The sequence below is a fragment of the Vombatus ursinus genome, unplaced genomic scaffold (assembly GCF_900497805.2).
Source record: "Vombatus ursinus unplaced genomic scaffold, bare-nosed wombat genome assembly UNPS02015175.1, whole genome shotgun sequence".
NCBI classification, from domain to species: Eukaryota; Metazoa; Chordata; class Mammalia; order Diprotodontia; family Vombatidae; genus Vombatus; species Vombatus ursinus.
In genome coordinates this window covers 6,877,631-6,896,718 of record NW_020954953.1, presented here as the reverse complement: position 1 = coordinate 6,896,718, position 19,088 = coordinate 6,877,631, and the positions used below count along the sequence as shown (strand labels likewise).

The 19,088-nt window shown below is 37.7% G+C and overlaps 1 protein-coding gene across 4 annotated transcripts in view; it reads right to left on the bottom strand.

Annotated features, from left to right (window-relative positions):
- LOC114031496 (tubby-related protein 4) overlaps positions 1 to 19,088 on the bottom strand; it is a 266,210-nt gene that overhangs the window by 104,563 nt on the left and 142,559 nt on the right. The window contains exon 1 of one of the 4 annotated variants that reach the window (XM_027846595.1): positions 1,996 to 2,069. The exons of the other annotated variants lie outside the window; for them this stretch is intronic. Coding sequence (XP_027702396.1) covers positions 1,996 to 2,028 — 33 coding nt within the window. The 5' untranslated portion in view covers positions 2,029 to 2,069. Of the gene's footprint in view, positions 1 to 1,995; positions 2,070 to 19,088 lie in introns of those variants that run through there. 4 annotated transcript variants of the gene reach the window in all.

Genomic DNA, 19,088 nt, shown 5'->3' with positions numbered 1-19,088 from the left:
ATATTCCATATTTTTATGTAATGTAAAATAATAGTGCCTGCAGCAACACTACTTCCAGCTGTGTTTAGATCAGACCACAGAATTTAAGTAGGCAAAGGCAATTTCTTACACATTCTTAAAGTCTGCTTAAGAGAGAACCAAATATATACATCACATGAAGATAAAAAAGGAAAAAAGCCCCAGGGACCACTTTTAACTGTTTTAATTGGAACTATTTAAAAAGCTGTTAAATAGAAATAGGTCCCTTAGGCATTTTGCCTATCAACTGATGGACATATTTCAACACACTGTATCCTTTTAATGTATTCATTAATACAGAATGTTTTGCATCAATGTAATACTTAACATTCCCCAAAGCTCTGTTCTAGGCCCTCTCCCTTCTCTCTAAACTCTCTCCCTTGGCAGTCTCATCAGCTCACCTGGGTTCAGTCTCTACACAGATGATTCCCAAAGACAGACATCCAGCCCTACCCTAATCTCTCTTTTCCAATTCTTCATCACTAGCCAACTCCTGAAAATCTCTACTTGGAAGTCTCACAAGTATCTCAACTCAGTAATTCTAAAATAGATTCCATCATCGTTATTAAACCTACACCTCCTCCAAGGTAGCAAAATGCACAGAGCGCTGGACTTGGAATCAAGAAGACCAGAGTTCAAATAGTGTCTCATATACTTACTAACTTTGTGACCCTGGGCCAGTCATTTAACTTTTCTATCTACCTCAGTTTCATCATTTGGAAAATGGGGATAAAGTTATAGAACTGCCAGACAGGGTTAATTGAGGGACCAAATTTTTTTAAATTGTATACGCACTTATGTGTATAAAGCACTTTACAGATTTTAATGCACCAAAAAAACCCACAATCTATATCACCCCCATCCCCAGCCCCACCCCCCATCATCATTAGTTTCTCTTGAGGACACCAACAGCCTCCCAAGTTTGCAGCCTTGGAGTCATCCTGAATTTTCCATGAGTCTCCTGCATCACATCCAACTGAATTACCTGCTAAAAGCTTTTCATTCCATACACAGCACTTTTGGCTTTTGTTCCCTTTTCTTATGCCACTCACAGTTCTCAATCTAGTTCACGTGTTCAAACACCTCACCTGAATGACTATTTAAAAAAAAACACTCCCAACTAGTCTTGCTTGTTCCAGTTCCCCACCCCTCTCCAAACTCTTTTGTCAGAAGAATCCTAAGACAATCTTCTAAAGGCAAAATCTGACCTGTCACTACCCTTTTAAAAGCAGCCAGTCGTTCCACATTGACTCCAGGATAAAACACTAACTCTTTAGGCTCACATTTAAGGCTATCCATAGTATGGCACCAGCACACATTTCTAGACTTATTTCAATATACTCCCTACCATGTGCTCCACACTACAGCCAAAATGGATTAATAAATGACTCCTAGAACTTAGCATCCCATCACCATGAATGAAGGAATTGATAATCCATTTATTAAGCACTTACTTAGCATATGCAAAGCATTGTGATAAGTGCTGGGGACACAAATCCAAAAGAAAGACAGTCCATGCTTTCAAGGAAGTCACATTCTAAGGGAGAGAAAATACATATGGAAGGTTTCAGCTGCAAGTCAGATGGAAAAGTTCCCATTCCTTAAGATGCAGAGGCAAAGCAGACAGTAATGTCTCTAATGTCATTTTCACTGATTAAAATTTTGTCAGTTTCTAATGTTGAGCCATTGGACAGTGACAAGGACTTTGGTGAGGAGAAATTTCTTTTCTGGGTCTTTAAAAGATGTGTTAGTAGCACCTGAAGGAGCAAATACCAGGCTACATCTCCACATCTTCCTGAGATGACTGCTATGGACATTGGGCCAGAAGCACTGTTATCCCCAAGGCTGGATTTCTACCGCAACCTCAGGAAGCTCTTCACAGGGAAATCTTATTGTCTTGCAAGATCCAATTTGCCTTGTTACCCATAACTCATGAGCATCCTCTGATCAGAGGGTGGAGCCATGAACCCCACTCACCCTCCATTTAAAGGGGAGGCACAGGTCCAACATTTATCTCCTCATTTCCTCACTTGGCTGTACTCATTTTAGACTTCTTTGCACAGAGATGATAATTGAATCCACGGGAGCTGATGAGATCAACAAGTGAAATATTCAATTTTAAAATGATCCTTAGAGAAATAAAGAACAATTTAAATAGTTAAAAGAATATTCAGTGCTCATGTCTCAATGCTGACAATATCATAAAAATGACAACACAACCAAAGTTAACTTACAGTTTTGATGCTATGCAGACCAAACTATCAAAGGGGTACTTTGTAGAATTTAACAAAACAATAAAACTCATTCGGACAAACAAAAGATCTAGAATGTCAAGGGAAACGATGAAAAAAGATAGGGATGAAGGAAGAATAGTACTTCCACACCTTAAACTATTTTATGAAGCAGTAGGTATCAATACCATTTGGTATTGGTTTAAAAATAGAGAAGTAGATCAGTTGAACAGTCTAGAAAATAAGAAATTGTGCAACTCAACAAGGCAGTGTTCAATAAGCTCCCAAACATAAATTACTTAGGAAAGCTAACACACCACACATTTCTTTCTGCACTCTACCTCTTTTCTCCCCTTTTACTCTCCCTTCCAGTCTGTATCATGGTTCTATAAAGTACATTTATTTCTAGACCCCACCTATAGAGCGGGCTGTAAGGTTTAGTCCCTTGTCTAGCCATTCACCTCAAATCTTTAGTACAACAATAAACTTCTGTTCAGTCTCCCTGGCTCCAGTCTCTCCCAGTCTGATCCATCTTCCACTCAGCTGTCATGTTTGCTCACATCATCCCCTACTTAATAAACTCCACTGGTTCCCTATTAGCCCCGGGATCAAGTATAAAATCTTCTGTTTGGCTTTAGCAGCTCTTAATAACACGGCTCCTCCCTACCTCTGCAGTCTTCTCACACCATGTCGCCTGCTGGGATTCAGAGACACTGGCCCCGCTGCTCACTCCAGGTCCGGAGTCTGCGCATCTTCACACAACTTCACTCTTTGCTGCAATTTACTTGCTCCTCATTTTCAACCAGGTCCCTTCAAGTTCCAGCTAAAATTTCATTTTATGCAAAAAGTTTGCCACATTCCTTCTTACTTCTAATGCGAGTGCTTTCCCTTTAAGATTATCTCCAATTCATGTTCTTTTTATCTTTTCTGTACATAATTCTTTGTATGTTACCTTGAGATCAGGCTCTGTTTTTTGCCTTTCTTTGTATCCCTAGTACTTGATACAGTGCCTGGAACATAACAAATACTTGTGACTTAATTTTTAGGCTTGCTCCTATACTGCGATTTCATGGATATTTTAAATTCAACATTCATCTTTATTGTCCTGTGTACTTTTACAAGGAAATATATTGATGCTTTTTTTTTTTTTTTGATTCAAAGGTTTTCAACTTATATTCTCCCACCTGAGATATTTGGGAGTTCTAGTCTTTTTTTTCCCCCTTATAATCCTGTTACTCACATTTTGATTCCTTCTTCTCTGATGGTAGATTTACCACTGGGCCAGGAGTGGACCTCAAAACTGTCTCAGGCCTCTTCCCAAACCAGGGAATTTACTTTTCACTGACATACTTGAAGTAGCTTCTGCAGGGATAGGCCTGGTCCTAACTGGATTCTGCTCTCCTTTTCTTTAGATACTTTCAGCAATATGTGATGACCTCCTTGCCCAGTTTCTTCAGTTCTTTGGCTGTTTGTATTTAGTGAGTCTATGTCTCTGCTTTTTTTCAAGCTTGGGGGAGGGCTAGGTAAGTTTATGGGAAGACTTCAGGTTTGAGGTTTTCTAACCTAAGGGCTACTCCAAGCAAAGGGAAGGGTGGTCCCCCTTCCTAAATCTCCCACTAGGTCAAATGGTTAATCAGAAAATGATAAGATTTTATTAGTGGACATGACACCAAAGAGGCATTGCTATGTTTTGCCATGGCACCTTTAGAAGCATGGGACCTTTCCATTTGACTTGTAGTTTAAATCTTCCATATGAGTTATCTCCCTTGTTAGAATGTTAACTCCCTTGAGAGCATGGACTCTCTATCTTAATTTTTCATTTGAATTCCAAGTGTTTATCACAGCGCTTTGCACATAGTAAATGCTAAATATGTGCTTTTCATCATTGGACTGAACCTGTCATCACCAAAGTAACCAATCTAATGGTTGTTCACGTGTTCCTCTTTCTTGAACTCCTCAAAGCCTTTGACTTGAATATTCTTTATATTTTTATGACACTGCTCTCCACCGACTCTCCTCCTGCCTGTCTGACTACCGCTCCTCAGTCCTTGCTGCTGAATCTTTGCCCAGCTCACGCCTGCTAACCAGGACTGTCACTCAAGGCTCTGTCCCCCCTCCATCCTAGTTTGCTCGGTGATCTCTTCTTCTCCCACGGATTCAATATCCCCTCTCTGTAAATGATCCTCAGATCTATTTACACAGTTCTAACCACCATCACGACCTCCAATTTCACATCTCCAAATGCCTACTGGATATCTCAAACTAGATGTCCCATAGATATGTAACTCCCTTACTCAATAAACTCTATTGGTTCCTTACTGACTCCAGGATCAAATTTAAAAAAAAAAATCCTCTCTGGCTTTTAAAGTCCTTCATAACCTGGCCCCTTCCTACCTTTCCAGTCATTTTACACTTTGCTCCCCTCCACATAACTTTGCCATGCAGTGGCCACCTTGCTATCCCTCACAAAAGATACTTCATCTCTGGACTCTGCATTTTCATTGGCTGTCCCCTATGTCTTGAGTGTTCTCTTTCCTTATGTCCTAGCTTCCTTTAAATCTCAGTTAAAGTGCCATTTTTCCCAGTCTTCATTAATTGGCAGTGCCTTCATTTTGAGATTGTCTCCAGTTTATTATATAAGTATATACATATATGTGTGTATGTATATATATATATATGTACATACACACATACAGTTTGCACACAGTTTATTGCACGTTGTCTCCTCCATTACAATTTCATTGAAGGCAGTGACTATTTTTGCCTTTCTTTGTGTCCCACAGTACCTGGCACATAAATACTTAAGACTCTACTTGACTTCATAACTAAGACAATGAAAAAGTGTCCGTGAGCTTTTTCTGATAAAAAAAAATCTACACCACATAGCTTTAACTTAAATTTGGTTTAAAATTTTGTGGTACACCTATTCTACAAATGTTCTGTTCATATATTTCAGTTAAAATAATCCTCTATGATACACCTAAATCACTGTATAACAGGTAAACACACCAAGGTATTGGACACTAATTGCACCACGTAATACAGCAATAAGTATACAGCTTCAACAGAAAGTGAGGCAAAATGATCCAGAAATTATTTTTCTGCTAAAGAACACTGAAACAACATTTTAATCTCCTGAATTTAATCAATTTTAAAATAAGTTGTTTTATTTTGATAGCCAGCAATGTACTTCTATATTTGTAAACGGAAAATATTTTCACACAATCTAGATTATATAACCAAATGCTGTTACAATCTAGTAATAGCTACCAAATGCCCAAAATACTACCCCATTTAAAGAGAACAGGGAGGGAAAAAGGGAGAGAAGGGGGGGAGAAAGAAAGAAAGAAAGAAAGAAAGAAAGAAAGAAAGAAAGAAAGAAAGGAGAGAGAGAAAGAGAGAGAGAAAGAAAGAGAGAAAGAAAAGGAGAAAGAAAGAAAGAAAGAAAGAAAGAAAGAAAGAAAGAAAGAGAAAGAAAAGAAAGAAAGGAAGGAAGGAAGGAAGAGAGAGAGACTCTCAACTGCTTTTCAGAGATCATCTTTACTTGTTTAGGAAAAAGTTGATGTCTTCACTTAAAGGTATCATTATGTCACAACTTGGGTCAATATATGGAAATAGGCTTTGAAATTTGAATTCAGTATTTCTAAAACACTATTATAGGAAGTGTTCCAAATGCATAGTCTGATTTTGCAATAATGGCATGCTAAACACATTCCAAAAATCTGCTGGATCAGAACACTGTCTGGTATTTAAATCAACAATTACCTTATGTGCAATATGAAGCTAAGTGCATAGCTGAGGCTTTTAGAATCTTTTTGTTATTCTTTTTCATTAGATCATGATGCTGAGGGATAGAAGGAGCAACTATAAAACATCAGTTTTAGAAATGCCAAAAATTCAGATAGAATCAACTGCAACTTTCTCGTTAGGTTTCTGGTTGTTGTTTTTTTTTTAAATATGTTTTCACCCTAAGCTAGAGGACTGACCAAATAAAACTACCGTATTTGGTCTGTGATAGAAATTTTACCAACTGCTTAAGAAGATACAAACTTCAAATATATATATATAATTTTATTGGTGTACTCAAGCCTCAGTCTTGGGTCACTCCCCACATTTATTGCCTTCTCTCCTACATGTGTGCTGCTAAAAGGAGGTGGAGAAAATCACATAACTATTCCAACTGGTCAATTGCAAATTTATAACTGCTACTTGGCAATCTTACTTTATCACCTTTATTCTCAATATTCTATTCTTCATACTGGGTCTTCCAAACCTTTCCATCCCCTCTCAAGCCTTTCATGTCTCCCCCGCCCCTACTCTCTCAGCAGAGAACCTTGTCTAATTATTTTCTCAAAAAAAAAATTAAGGCACTTCTCCTTTTTCTCTCACATTCTATCACTAAGGTGCCTTCTGCCACACTCTCTTTCTTCACCCTATTTCATATGATGAAGTGGCCTTATTTCTTACCAAGGGTAATACCTCAACCTATTCAAGAGACTGCATTCCATCTCCTCCAACAGATTGCCCCCTTCTACTCCACATACTACTGTAGATGGCAACACTATTATCCCAACCCCCTGGGCCTGCAACCTAGGATTCATCTTGGATGCTTTACTACCTCCCACCTCCCATATCCAAAATGTTGCCAAGGCTCGTCAATTTCACCTTTGCAACATCTCTTGAAAATGTCCCCTTCTCTGCTCTGAGACTGCCACCCCTCTAGTACAGGCCCTCCTCACTTCAAGCCTGGATTACTATACCAGCCTATTGGTAGGTCTGCCTGACTCACATCTCTCCCCGCTCCAATCCATCTCCGTTGCGACACGAAAGCTGGCCTGTACAACATGCAGCGCACCAAAGGATTTCAGGCAGCCTATAAAAAATATAGAGCCTGTAAAAGAGGATGTCCATGCCTGCTTAATCCACCTTCCACTAGTCACTATTGTGCCCATCATGTAACTTGGCAGGTAGGTTGCCACTGCGTGTTCTCTCCAGTTTGTCACACCTGCAGCAACTATCATCAGTCTGTCTCTTGTTGGAAAGGAAGGAGAGTTGTATCTTTTCGCTGTGTTTTTAGTCATTACTGGCACTGAACAGGGACAAAGCGTGTGCAGACATAGGCTAATGCAGCTGACGCCTGCTATGCAACAAGCAGCAATGACACAAGGGCTTCTTCCCCTCCCTCGATGCACGGCTGTCCTCCAAGTTACATGAGTATCTGGCGCTCTCTTCAAGGTCAAACACTCAGTTCAGTAGTTCTTTGTATATGAGCAGTTGCTGTGGAGATTTTTTGGTTCTAACATTAAAGTTTTGGGGGTGACTTCCCTAAGACTTGTTAATTCCAGTGTCTTCCCTCTGTTAATTCTTTTCTATTTAACCTGCACATAACCTGCTTTGTATATATTTGTTTACATACTGTCTTTTGTGAAATGGGTGATAAAAAGAAACAGAAGATTAAATCAGAACATAAGGGTGTTTAATCTAGACATGAGAGACAAAACATTGTGCCTTGTTTACCAAGAAATAATAGCAATTCTGAAGGAATACAATCTTCATCGCCATTTCTAATCAAAACATCCTGACTTAAGCAAATTGGACACCAATGAAAAACAAATTAAAGTACGCAAATTGTTGAAAAATCTCAGTGGAGAACAACAGTTTTTCAAGAAAGTAAACTTAGAAAATGAGGCGGCTATTAAGGTGAGCTGGGAAGTCTTACTGAAGGTGATTTCATAAAGAAGAGTTTGCTGAGTGCAGTTTCTGGATTATGTCCTGATTAAAAAAAGTGTTTTTGAGAAATAGTTTAATCATTAATTATACCTTTACTTGGAAAGTGAACTGCTAAAAATCTATCTGTGGCCCAAAAAAGTTTAACCTATTTTTATTTCGGCCCCTATCTACTGCAAAGTTGTGCAGGTCTGCACTAAAGTGATTTTCCTAAAATAGAGGTCCAATCATTTCACCACCACCACCACCCCACAGCACCCTCAATAAATTCCAATGACTGCTGCTGACTTAAAGAGCAAACAGAAATGCTCTGTTTGGCATTCAAAGCCCTTCATAACCTAGCCCTCTCCTACCTTTCCAAGGTTCTTGTACCTTACTCCCTGACACATAACTCTGCAATCCAGCGACACTGGCCTCCCAGCTGTTTTACAAACAAGACATTCCATCTCTAGGCTCCAAGCAAACTCTCAGTCTGTCCCTCATGCCTGCAATGCTCTTCCTCCTAAACTCCAACTACTGACCTGCCTGTCTTCCTTTAAATCCTGACTAAAATCCCATCTTCTAGAGAAAGTCTTTCCTAACACTTGTTAATTCCAGTGTCTTCCCTCTGTTAATTATTTTCTATTTAACCTGTATATAGCCTGCTTTGTATATATTTGTTTGCATATTGTCTCCCTGACCAGATAATAAGCTCCTTGAGAGCAAGCACTGTCTTTTGCCTCTCTTTGTATCCCCGGCGCTTAGCACAGTGCCTGGCACATAGTATTCATTTAATAAATGTTTAATGAAAAAAAAAATTTTTTTAAATATATAAATGTCCAATGATTAATTGACTGATTGGTATAAGTACTTCCTCCATTGATACAGATCTCAACCTTTGAGAGATAGTCTTCAGGAGTTGCTGTGCCTGAAAAATTTATCAACCTGAGACCATCTTAGTGATAAGCATCTAGTTTGGTCCACACACAGCTGATATACACCAATGGACCCATACTCGCAGATTTACCAGTTTGGAAGCAACTGCTAAAGCCTTGAGCTTTATTGGTACAGCTTTTGAGAACCCAGGGAATAACTCATGATGTCATAACAAAACATCAGAATAAGACTTCAGTGAAAATATAAACATACAGATGAAATAAACACTTTAATAATATAAATCTAATATTCAAAAGAAGAGATTAAATCTTTATAGTGAATATATATGTGGTGAATAAAAAACCTGGACTTGCAAATTGCAAAAAAATTTTTCATGATGTTATTTCTGATTCTATCTCTCCCATGTTGTTCTGAAGAATCAAATATAAACACTTCTATTCTTGGCCTTGGAAAACACTCTGTTACACTGCCTCATCCTATCTAAACATGCTTAGTTCCCAATATATTCCTATATTTGTACCTGCTAACCAAGATTTATTTATTAATTTTCTAAGCATAACTCTCTTGCATCCCACATTTTACTCTACTTTTCCTTGACATCTAGAAAGGTCTCCCTCTTACACCTCTATATTCTTCCAAATATATCTCTGAAATATATCTCCTTTAAGAAATCTTCACAGACCAATGATAGTGATAATTAATAACTAACATTTATAGAGCACATTGAGTTTTTCCTGTCATTACCACAGCCTCCTATTGAGTGGTTATTTGTATATTCTCTATTATCTCTAAAATGTTATTCTAGTTCACCTATTTATAGCTCCATTTACAGGTTTCATTTTTCCTTGAGACTCCAAGAGTCTCCCTGAAGAGACACCAAAGTAACCCAAAATATATTGGAAGCATAAAACTTAATATAGTATCCATGTTCCCTACAGACCTTCAATAACTGTTAGCTCATTTTCTTCTGAGATCTTCTGTCTCTATTTCACAGCAGAACATGGATGAAAAATACCTTTCTAAAGAATCAAAAAAAAAGAATCCAAATTATTATACTAAGTTAAGAATAAAATTTTAGAGAAAAGCTACTACTAACACTCACCAGACTTTTAAAAAATTAAATTGTATGACATCTTTCTTTTCATCTTGTCATTTAATGTTTCTAACTGCCAGACACTTTATCCTAAAGACCTCACTCTCTCCTAATCCTCGGTGTTTTTGGTCAATGGCGCACATTTTTCTGGAATGCTGTTTAAAAAAAAAGATGCATTTCAAATAGTGTTTCATTCGTTCATTCAAAAGAATGATAATATTAGTATTTCAATCCTTGTTCTATTCCTGACTCAAGGAAATCTGTTATCCTTGAGGGATGCAGGTGGATACCTGGGAGTCTGGTATCTTTACAAGACCAAATTATCTTTCAAAGATGTTTGGTTTGTTATCCAAAGAAGTCTGGCCCACTATCTCTAACTTTGCAGGTGGACTCAAACAACGAACATTTCTTAGTCACAGGAGGGAAGGAGGGGATTGTTGCTAGCCCCTCGTTCCCAATCTTCAATCAGTTGTGTTGTTCTCAACCCCATTATGCTGCCAGCCCTGTAACCAACTGCGTTATTTTCCTCTCACCTACCCAGTTCTGTTCTTTCTTCTATGCTTATAAAAAGGAGGTGCACCTCCTCCTCTGGGGGTCACTGGATTAACTGAGGTAGCCATTTAACTTATTTTGTTAACAGGCTCACACCTTGCTAATAAACTTATAAAGCTCAGAATTCTGAACTTCAATTTACCTTTATTAAATTCTATTAAGACAAAACTTTTGAAAAGGAGGAAGGGGAAAAGAAATTTTTTTTAAGTAGGAGAAATGCATCTTAAATTAAATAATTTAATTCTATACATAAAAGGGCACTGTGATGTAGTAGAATACACTAAACTTGTCAGGGAAATAAAGCTTCAAGTGGCTAGAGTTTGGGGACAAAATAACTAATGCTTTTTTATAAAAACTAAAAGAAAGGCCAAGAGGAGGGGCTTCTTCAATTAAGATATATTAAGTGTGAAACTGGAAATTCACTAACTAATTTAAAACTCATTCAATTATATGTAAAATGAACTCCACTCTCAACATGGAATAAACCTAAAATAATCAACTCAGGGAAAGAAACAACTCACAGTTATGGAAAGGTAAAACAAAGAAACAAAAAGTCCATCCAGATTAAGAGGTTAGTAGGGGATCCAAAGATCCTATTTAGCCTTCTAAATTTTTTTATATGAATAGCTCATTTCCTTTTAGTTTTTACTTATGTTTTAATTTTTCAATGAACACAAAACCTTCTGGGGTTAGGTACATCATTATATAGTATTTCATTTTGTTCAAAAGATATTACAAGGTAGAAATGGGGTAGCTATTTTAGGCAGGCCTGCTACATATAGAAAAGGGACAATTAAGTGATAAGAAACATTTGTCCAGCATATTCATTTCCTAACTCTATCCTACAGCAAAGAGTTAGAGGATTGTTTGACAAGTTTATACCTCTAGACTTGGCTTTTCATATTTTAGTTAAATTCTATCAAACTGCAGTTGAGTGAAGCTTGAATGTCTAGTGGAAAGGTTTCAAATTATGACAAATTTTCAGGTCTTCACCAAACTCACCCTTACAAATCGTCCATTTCTATAAAAGGGAGAGTCATTTCCCCAATGATGCAGCTTCAAAACATACAGTTACCTTGGAGTGCTCTTGTTCCTTCAAATCCTAAATCTAATCTTGCCAAATGCTGTACATCCTATCCTCTAAATTCCCACAATTACCAATCTAGTCAAGATCCTTCCATCATTGTATGTCTAGATTATTACAACGAATTTCCTTACCTGAATCCCCAACTAAATTTCCTGCCCTCTTATAGCCATTCTAGAGACTTTCATAAAATAATCTCATCAAAAGATAACTTTGCTTGAGTGTATTTCCCCATCTTAAAAAATAAAAAAAACCACTTTAATTGAACTTGCTTTTTAAAACAATTATTCTCTCCTCTTTATGTCAAATTTCTTTTCGAGTAATCTATACTTGCTGGCACTATCCCCATGCACATTCACGAGAAGCGCTGGGTTCAGGTCTGGACTCTGACACCTAGTGGTTATGTGTTCACTGGCAAGTTATGGAAGTTCTCAGTGCTACTAGGAAACCCTAGAGCAGAGTTAATGATGACCTAAATTGGTAAAGGAATCCAATGAAATCTCACCTCCAAAAAACTATAAAGCTCTGTCCTTCTTGCAGGTGTGACAAAATCACTATCTACCTGAGTTCTCCATAAGTTAGGTTAATTTTTTGTTTTTCACTTCAAGGAAAACGCTACTCCTAGGGTTTATTGGCCAGGGTGTCTAAGGCCCAAGGAGTATCCCTTGCTGCAGCTTCCTAGTGGCCTCTGGTGAGATTGAGAGTAACAATAATAATAATGATAGCTAACATTTACACAGCACTTACTTTATGTGCCAGGCACCATGCTAAGGGATTTATAACTACTATCTCCTTTGATCTTCCTAACAACCTGGTAGGTAGGTGCTATTATTATCCCCATTTTAAAGATGAAGAAATGGAGGCAAATAGAGATTAAGTGCTTTGTCCAGGGTCACATAGCTAATAAGTGTATAGGAGGCCAGATTTGAACTCAGGTCTTCCTGACTCTTGGCCAGGCATTTCATCCATGGGTCACCTAGCTACCTTGTGACAGTAGCATCCGAATTTCTTAAGGGCATAAAAGGTCCACCCACACAAAGTTAATGCCCTTCAGAGTTGAATGAATAGCCTAAGACTCCACGCCACTCCCTGCTGACCAGAAGATGATGGAGCTAGGAATGGAGGAGGGGGTTCATATACTTTTTTTTTACCCAAGCTAAGTGCTGGAATATCCTTGTTGAATATCCTTTCTATGTTTCTATGGCCAATAAGCCTCTTTGTGTCAACTATTTCATCCTAACATCAAACCTAAACTAACAAGGTTCCAGTCTGAATTATCCCTACCCCTATGATTTGGTATAGTTAGTAATTGGAACAAAATAGCCTAGTGGCTCACAACATGGTTGAAATGAGGGAAGGCAGTTACACACATGTATGGTGGGTTAAATGAATGTCCAGGATATGGTACTTGTGTCACCATGAAGCACAGGCCCTTCCAGTAATGTTTAAAGATTCCTCTCAAAAGAACACAAGCCAAGCTAATACTGAAGCAAAGTCAGTAGCTTAGTGGGTGGCAGAGAAGGCTGACACGACAGGTAAAAAAAAAAGTACCAGGCCCTGGATATTGTTAGACTTGTTGTTGTTTAGTAGTTTCAGTCACTCCCTACCTCTTTGAAACTACCAGCATAAAACTAAAAAGAAACTGTACCACCACATTCAATATTACCTATGCCATGGGATTTTTCCAATAAAATCCCTAAAAAAAAATTTGTATGGTAGAAAGTCCTACAGAATATCTTCCTACCATGGACTGAGACGTAACAGAATTACTATCTACCAAGATTACCTTTTCCACATGACCTAAACAAACTGGGTTGGGTTTTTTCCCCACCACTTACAGACAACAAAAATGGCCCTGTGATATTATTGGCCCAGGTGGCTAGGGCTCAAATATCCCAGTAGCCCCTGGTCATTTTGACAGAGGCTTTCTCATTACCTAAACGCATAAAAAGGCCCTTCCACATAAAATTAAGGCCTTTCAGCCTTGGTGTACCTCTCAACATGTAGGGAGTCACTACTGCTCTACTGATAATTAGATTCCTTAAGGAGAAGGGGGGAACCAAATTTATACAAGCTAAATGCTTAAGTATTCTGAAGTACATCTTTTTTATGCTATGGCAACATAATATTCCTTTTCTTAACTGTTGAATTACATATAAATGCCTCATTTTGTTCTAACCATAACAATGAGTAAGGTCCCTTTTCAAATCAGACTTACCCTCCATATTGTGTATACAAAAATGAAGATTTCTTGTTCCTATAGTGATGACATTCTACTGTATATAATATACATGTCCAGATAATCAAACAGTAATCAGAACAAAGAAAAGCGAAGAATCAACAAATGGGAGAAATCAGAAGTGTCATGAAGGAAGTAGTACCTAAGCTGAGGCTTAAAGAGAGCTAGGAATTCTAAGAGATAGAGGTCAGGCAAAGCACAGGGGAATGGGTCAGCTTGTGCAAAGGCATAAAGATAGGGGATGGAATTTTGTATGTGAAATACAGTCTAAGTGAAGTAAAAAGGCATTATTAAGCACCTACTATGTGCCAGGAACTGTGCTAAGCCCTGGAAATTTAAAAAAAAAAAAGGCAAAAACAACCCACGCCTCCAAGAAGTTCAAAATTACTATAATGGGGAGAGATAATATAATAACAGTGATATATAAAGATACATACAGATAAATTGAAAATATTTCCAGATAAATTAGAAATAATCAAAAGAGGGAAGACACTACGAAAGGCATCTTGTAGATAGTGAGATTTAAACTGATACAACAGGAAAGGCAGGAGACAGAGATGAGAAAGGAGAACATTGTTGGCATGGGGGACAGCTGGCAAAAACGTAGAGTCCACAGATAGCAAGTCTGGCATGACAAACAACAAGGAGGCCAGTGGACTGTAGGGTACATGGATGGATGAAAGGTGCAAAAAAACCTGGAAAGGTAGGAAGGGGTCCAGGTTAAGCGGAGGCTGGCTTTAAGAGCCTAAGAGAGAATTTATATTTGATCCTGCAGGCAACAGGGAGCCAGTGAAGTTGATTTTCTAAGACGTGACACAATCAGACCTGTGTTTTAGTGCAGGGTTTTTTTTCTTTTTGTTGAGGCAATTGGGGTTAAGTGACTTGCCCAGGGTCACACAGCTAGTAAGTGTTACATGTCTGAAACTGAATTTGAACTCTGGTCCTTCTGACTCCAAGGCCTGAACTCTATCTGCACTATGCAGCTGCCCCCAGAACTGTGTTTTAGGAAGATGAGTCTGATAATTGAGTGGACAACGGACTAGAGTGGGGAGAGACCTGAGGCATGGAGACCAACCAGAATATTACAGCAATAGCCCAGGGGGGAAGTGAGGAGGGCTAGTATAGGGCAGATACTGCCAAGAGATGTGAAGGTAGAATCGACAGAATTTAGCAACACAATGAGTATGTGGGGGGCAGTGGGGAGAGGGTGAGAGAGTGAAAAGTTGAGAACGACATCTAGACTGTGAGCCTGGGTGACTAGGTGGTATCTTCAACAGTAATAAGGAAATTCGGGTGAAAGTATCTGAATTTCATATTCAACATGATGAGTTTAAGATACCTATGGACATTCAATTTCAGATGTTCAATAGGTGAGAACATAAGTCAGGAGAGAAGTTAGGGCTGCATAAAGAAAATTGAGAATGCCTACACAGAAGATAATTGAATCCTAGGAGATGAGATCAACAACCAAAACAGGATTAAGTAAGTCAATTTAGATGGAAGGTCAAGAGTATGCAGAGAATAAAGTGCAATAATCCTGAAAAGATACTGGCAACAACATAGCACAAACAAATTGCAGCTGGCATCAGACAAAGTTTCTAATTGTTATTTTTTTCTTCTACAAAATCTGTGAATTCACAATGTTAATATTCTCTTTTGGTAACTCCATGAAGTTACTACCAGTTCTATTAGTCTTTCAAAAAAAAAAGTTTTAGTATTCTTTTATAATTTCTTAAATCTTGTTTTTAATTTTAAAATTTTCTTTTCTTACGTTTATCTTGTATTTGTTTAAAGATTGAGACTGCAGGTCAAGAGACGTGTTAGCGCTAGATAAATAAATGTGAAAATCATCCACATATTAACTATTTAAATTCACGGCAGTTGAGAAGGCCTAGAACAGAGCCTTGTGAGATATCTATTGTTAGCAGATATGTTTGTTGTAGATGAAGATCCAGTAAAGGAGACAGGATGAGCAGACAGATATGAGGAAGAATCAAGAGACAGTAACGTCATTAACACTTAGAAAGAATAGAATATTGAGGAGAAGAGAATGATTGACAGCGTCAAAGGCTGCAGAGAGGTCAAGAAGAATGAGGATTGAGAAAAAGTCATTAGATTGTTTAATTCTATTGCAGACACTGTGAGACCTTGGGCAAGTCACTTAAATTTCTTTCAGCCTCAGTCTTCTCATCTGTAAAACAGAGATAGTAACACTTACATCACAGGGTTGTTGTGAGGAGCAACTGAGATGGCATACATAAAGCCCTATATAAGAATGCTAGTTATTATTATAACAAAAGAGAAAAGGATTATATTATTGATCTGGGAGTTATCACTGACTTGAATCAGTTGCCTATGTACAGCCAGACAAACTCATCAGAGCTAAGATTAGAATTAATAAAAAAGAAATAATAACAATGAGAAGATGTAGCATTCAGCTGAAACAACTTAACCCAGAACCATATAAACAAAAAAATGGAAATCAAAACTGAGAAATGGACAAAAGGAACTGCTACAGACATAAGTAAACAGAAAAATATATACACTGCAACAATATAAACAAAAAGGCAGCCAACCTCTGATTCAATTAAATAACAAAGCTCAGTCTTGAAAAAAAGATGATAAAACACCTGCCTTCTTGCACAATAGACGGGAGACTTTGGGTACAAAATGCTACATAGAACATGGTTACTATGTCAGCTGGTCTTGCTTAATCATTTGACTTGTTTCAAAAGGAGGGTTCAATGAAAGAGAAAATATATGGAAACAACTGTGGTATAAAAACTCCAAAAAGACACTAACCAAATTTCAAAATTATTTTTAAAAATTCTTCCTATTGCTTCCTTTAACCCCATCCCACCTCTAATCTACTCTCAAGAGTGACTTTCGTTTGAGGTATACCTATGCAAGAAATGTTAATTTACTTCCTTCTCTTTCTAGACTATTCTAGATTCATATTGCCATTCACTGGTTTTATGCTTAGACATTCATTCTTTTTTCCTCCTTATCCCTCAGACAAGGAGGGGATTCTAGAAAATGAAAGTTTTATTCCATCATCTATTTATCCCATCTATCAGTACAACTGCAAATCTCACCCACCCATCTTTCCCTATGAACTTTTTAAAAAATTTTATCTGTTTTTGGATGGCCTTATTCTAAGTACGTTCATTTCCCCAATTTCATACAAGAGGCAATGAGGTATGCTATCAATCATGAATGCCCTTTGTCTCTTCCTTCCTCTGTTCTGACCCAAGTGACTTTTCTTCATCCTCTTCATCCACTAAAATACTAATTCACTTGAGGGAATGTGGGTTGTGCTCCAACAAATACGAATTCTTCTTCATTCCACCCTCCTGTCTCTTCTAACTCCCTTAGATCTTTCAATCACACTTTGTTCTCGTTAGACCTGAGGCAACAACAAAGGTGTTTTTTGTAATGGCCTTACTAGCCCCAGAAGCACAAAACATTGATTTTCTTGCTTCTGTCTTTTCTTATTAACTGTACTTACTTACCTTTCTTATATTTCTAATGTTTGAAATAACATATCAAATATCCTGTTCACCACTTTTATTTAGAAGAAATCACTCAAATTCTACCCTGTTGTTTAGAGTCCCATCTTTTTTCATAGATGATCAGATTCAGATTTACAAGATATGCTATGTTTGCCTACAAACCAATCACTTTTTTAAATGTTATATTCAAATTTGTTCTTGTTTTTTATAATTTAGGATTAGTCTTGAGCAATCCTAATCAATTTTCTTTGGCAAGTAAAAGACTATCCCTTTTCTGCCTGTAATATCTGCTTTATGATGCTGGAAACCCTAAAGTTTTACCAATACTTTTATCACTTTGGGTTTTTTTTTAAGTTAGGTAACACATGTATAATCATGATAAACATATTTCCACATTAATCATGATGTGAAAGAAAAATCAGAACAAAAGGGAAAAAAACATGAGAAAGAAAAAAAAAGTGAAAACAGCATGCTTCAATCTGCATTCTGACTCCATTGTTCTTTCTCTGGATATGGATAGCATTTTCCATCATGAGTCTTTTGGAATTGTTTTGGATCACTGTATTGCTGAGAAGAGCTAGTCAATCATCACACAATGTTGCTGTTACTGTGTACAATGTTCTGGTTCTGCTCACTTCACTCAGCATCATGAAAGTCCAAGTTTTTCTGAAATTTGCCTGCTCATCATTTTTTTTCACTAATTTTCATTAATTAATTTTGTTTTCAACATACACTTCCACAAGATTTTGAGTCCCACTTTTTCTCCCCATCTCTCCCTGGCCCCCACCCCAAGACAGCATGCATTCTGAATACCCCTTCCCCCAATCTGCCCTCCCTTCTATCACCCCCCACCTTATCTTCTTCCCCTTCTATTTTCCTGTAGGGTGGCATAGATTTCTATATAACTTTGCCTGTATATCTTATTTCTCAACTGCATGTAAAAACAATTTTTGACATTCATTTTAAAAACTTTTTCCTTCTATCTTACCCCACCCCCCCCATTTATTCTATTCTCTCCTTTGACCCTGTCCCTCCTCAAAAGTGTTTCCTTCTGATTACCCCCTCCTCCAATCTTCCCTCCTTTCTATCATCCCACCCTCTCTGATCCCCTTCCCCCCTACTTTCCTGTAGGGTAAGATAGATTTCCACATCCAATTTAGTGTGCATGTTATTACCTCCTTAAGGCAAATCCAATGGGGGTAAGATTTTCACTCATTCACTCTCACCTCCCCCTCTTCCCCTCCACTGTAAAATCTTTTTCTTACCTCTTTATATGAGATAATTTACCCCATTCTACCTCACCCTTTCTCCTTCTCCCAGTACAATCCTCTCACCCCTTAATTTTATTTTTTTAGATATCATCCATTCATATTCAATTCACCCTGTGCCCTCTGTCTATGTGTGTATACACACACACACACACACACACACACACACACATATATTTTTCTCCAACTACTCTAATACTGAGAAAGGTCTCAGGAGTTACAAATATCATTTTTCCATGTAGAAATGTAAACAGTTCAACTTTAATAAGTCTTTTATGATTTCTCCTTCCTCTTTACCTTTTCATTCTTCTCTTGAGTCTTGCATTTGTAAGTCAAATTTTCTATTCAGTTCTGGTCACTTCATTAAGAAGGTTTTGATTGTCCATTTCATTGATTGTTCATTTTTCCCCTGAAGGATTTTACTCAGTTTTGCTGGGTAGGCGATTCCTGGTTTTAATCCTAGCTTCTTTGACCTCTGGAATATCATA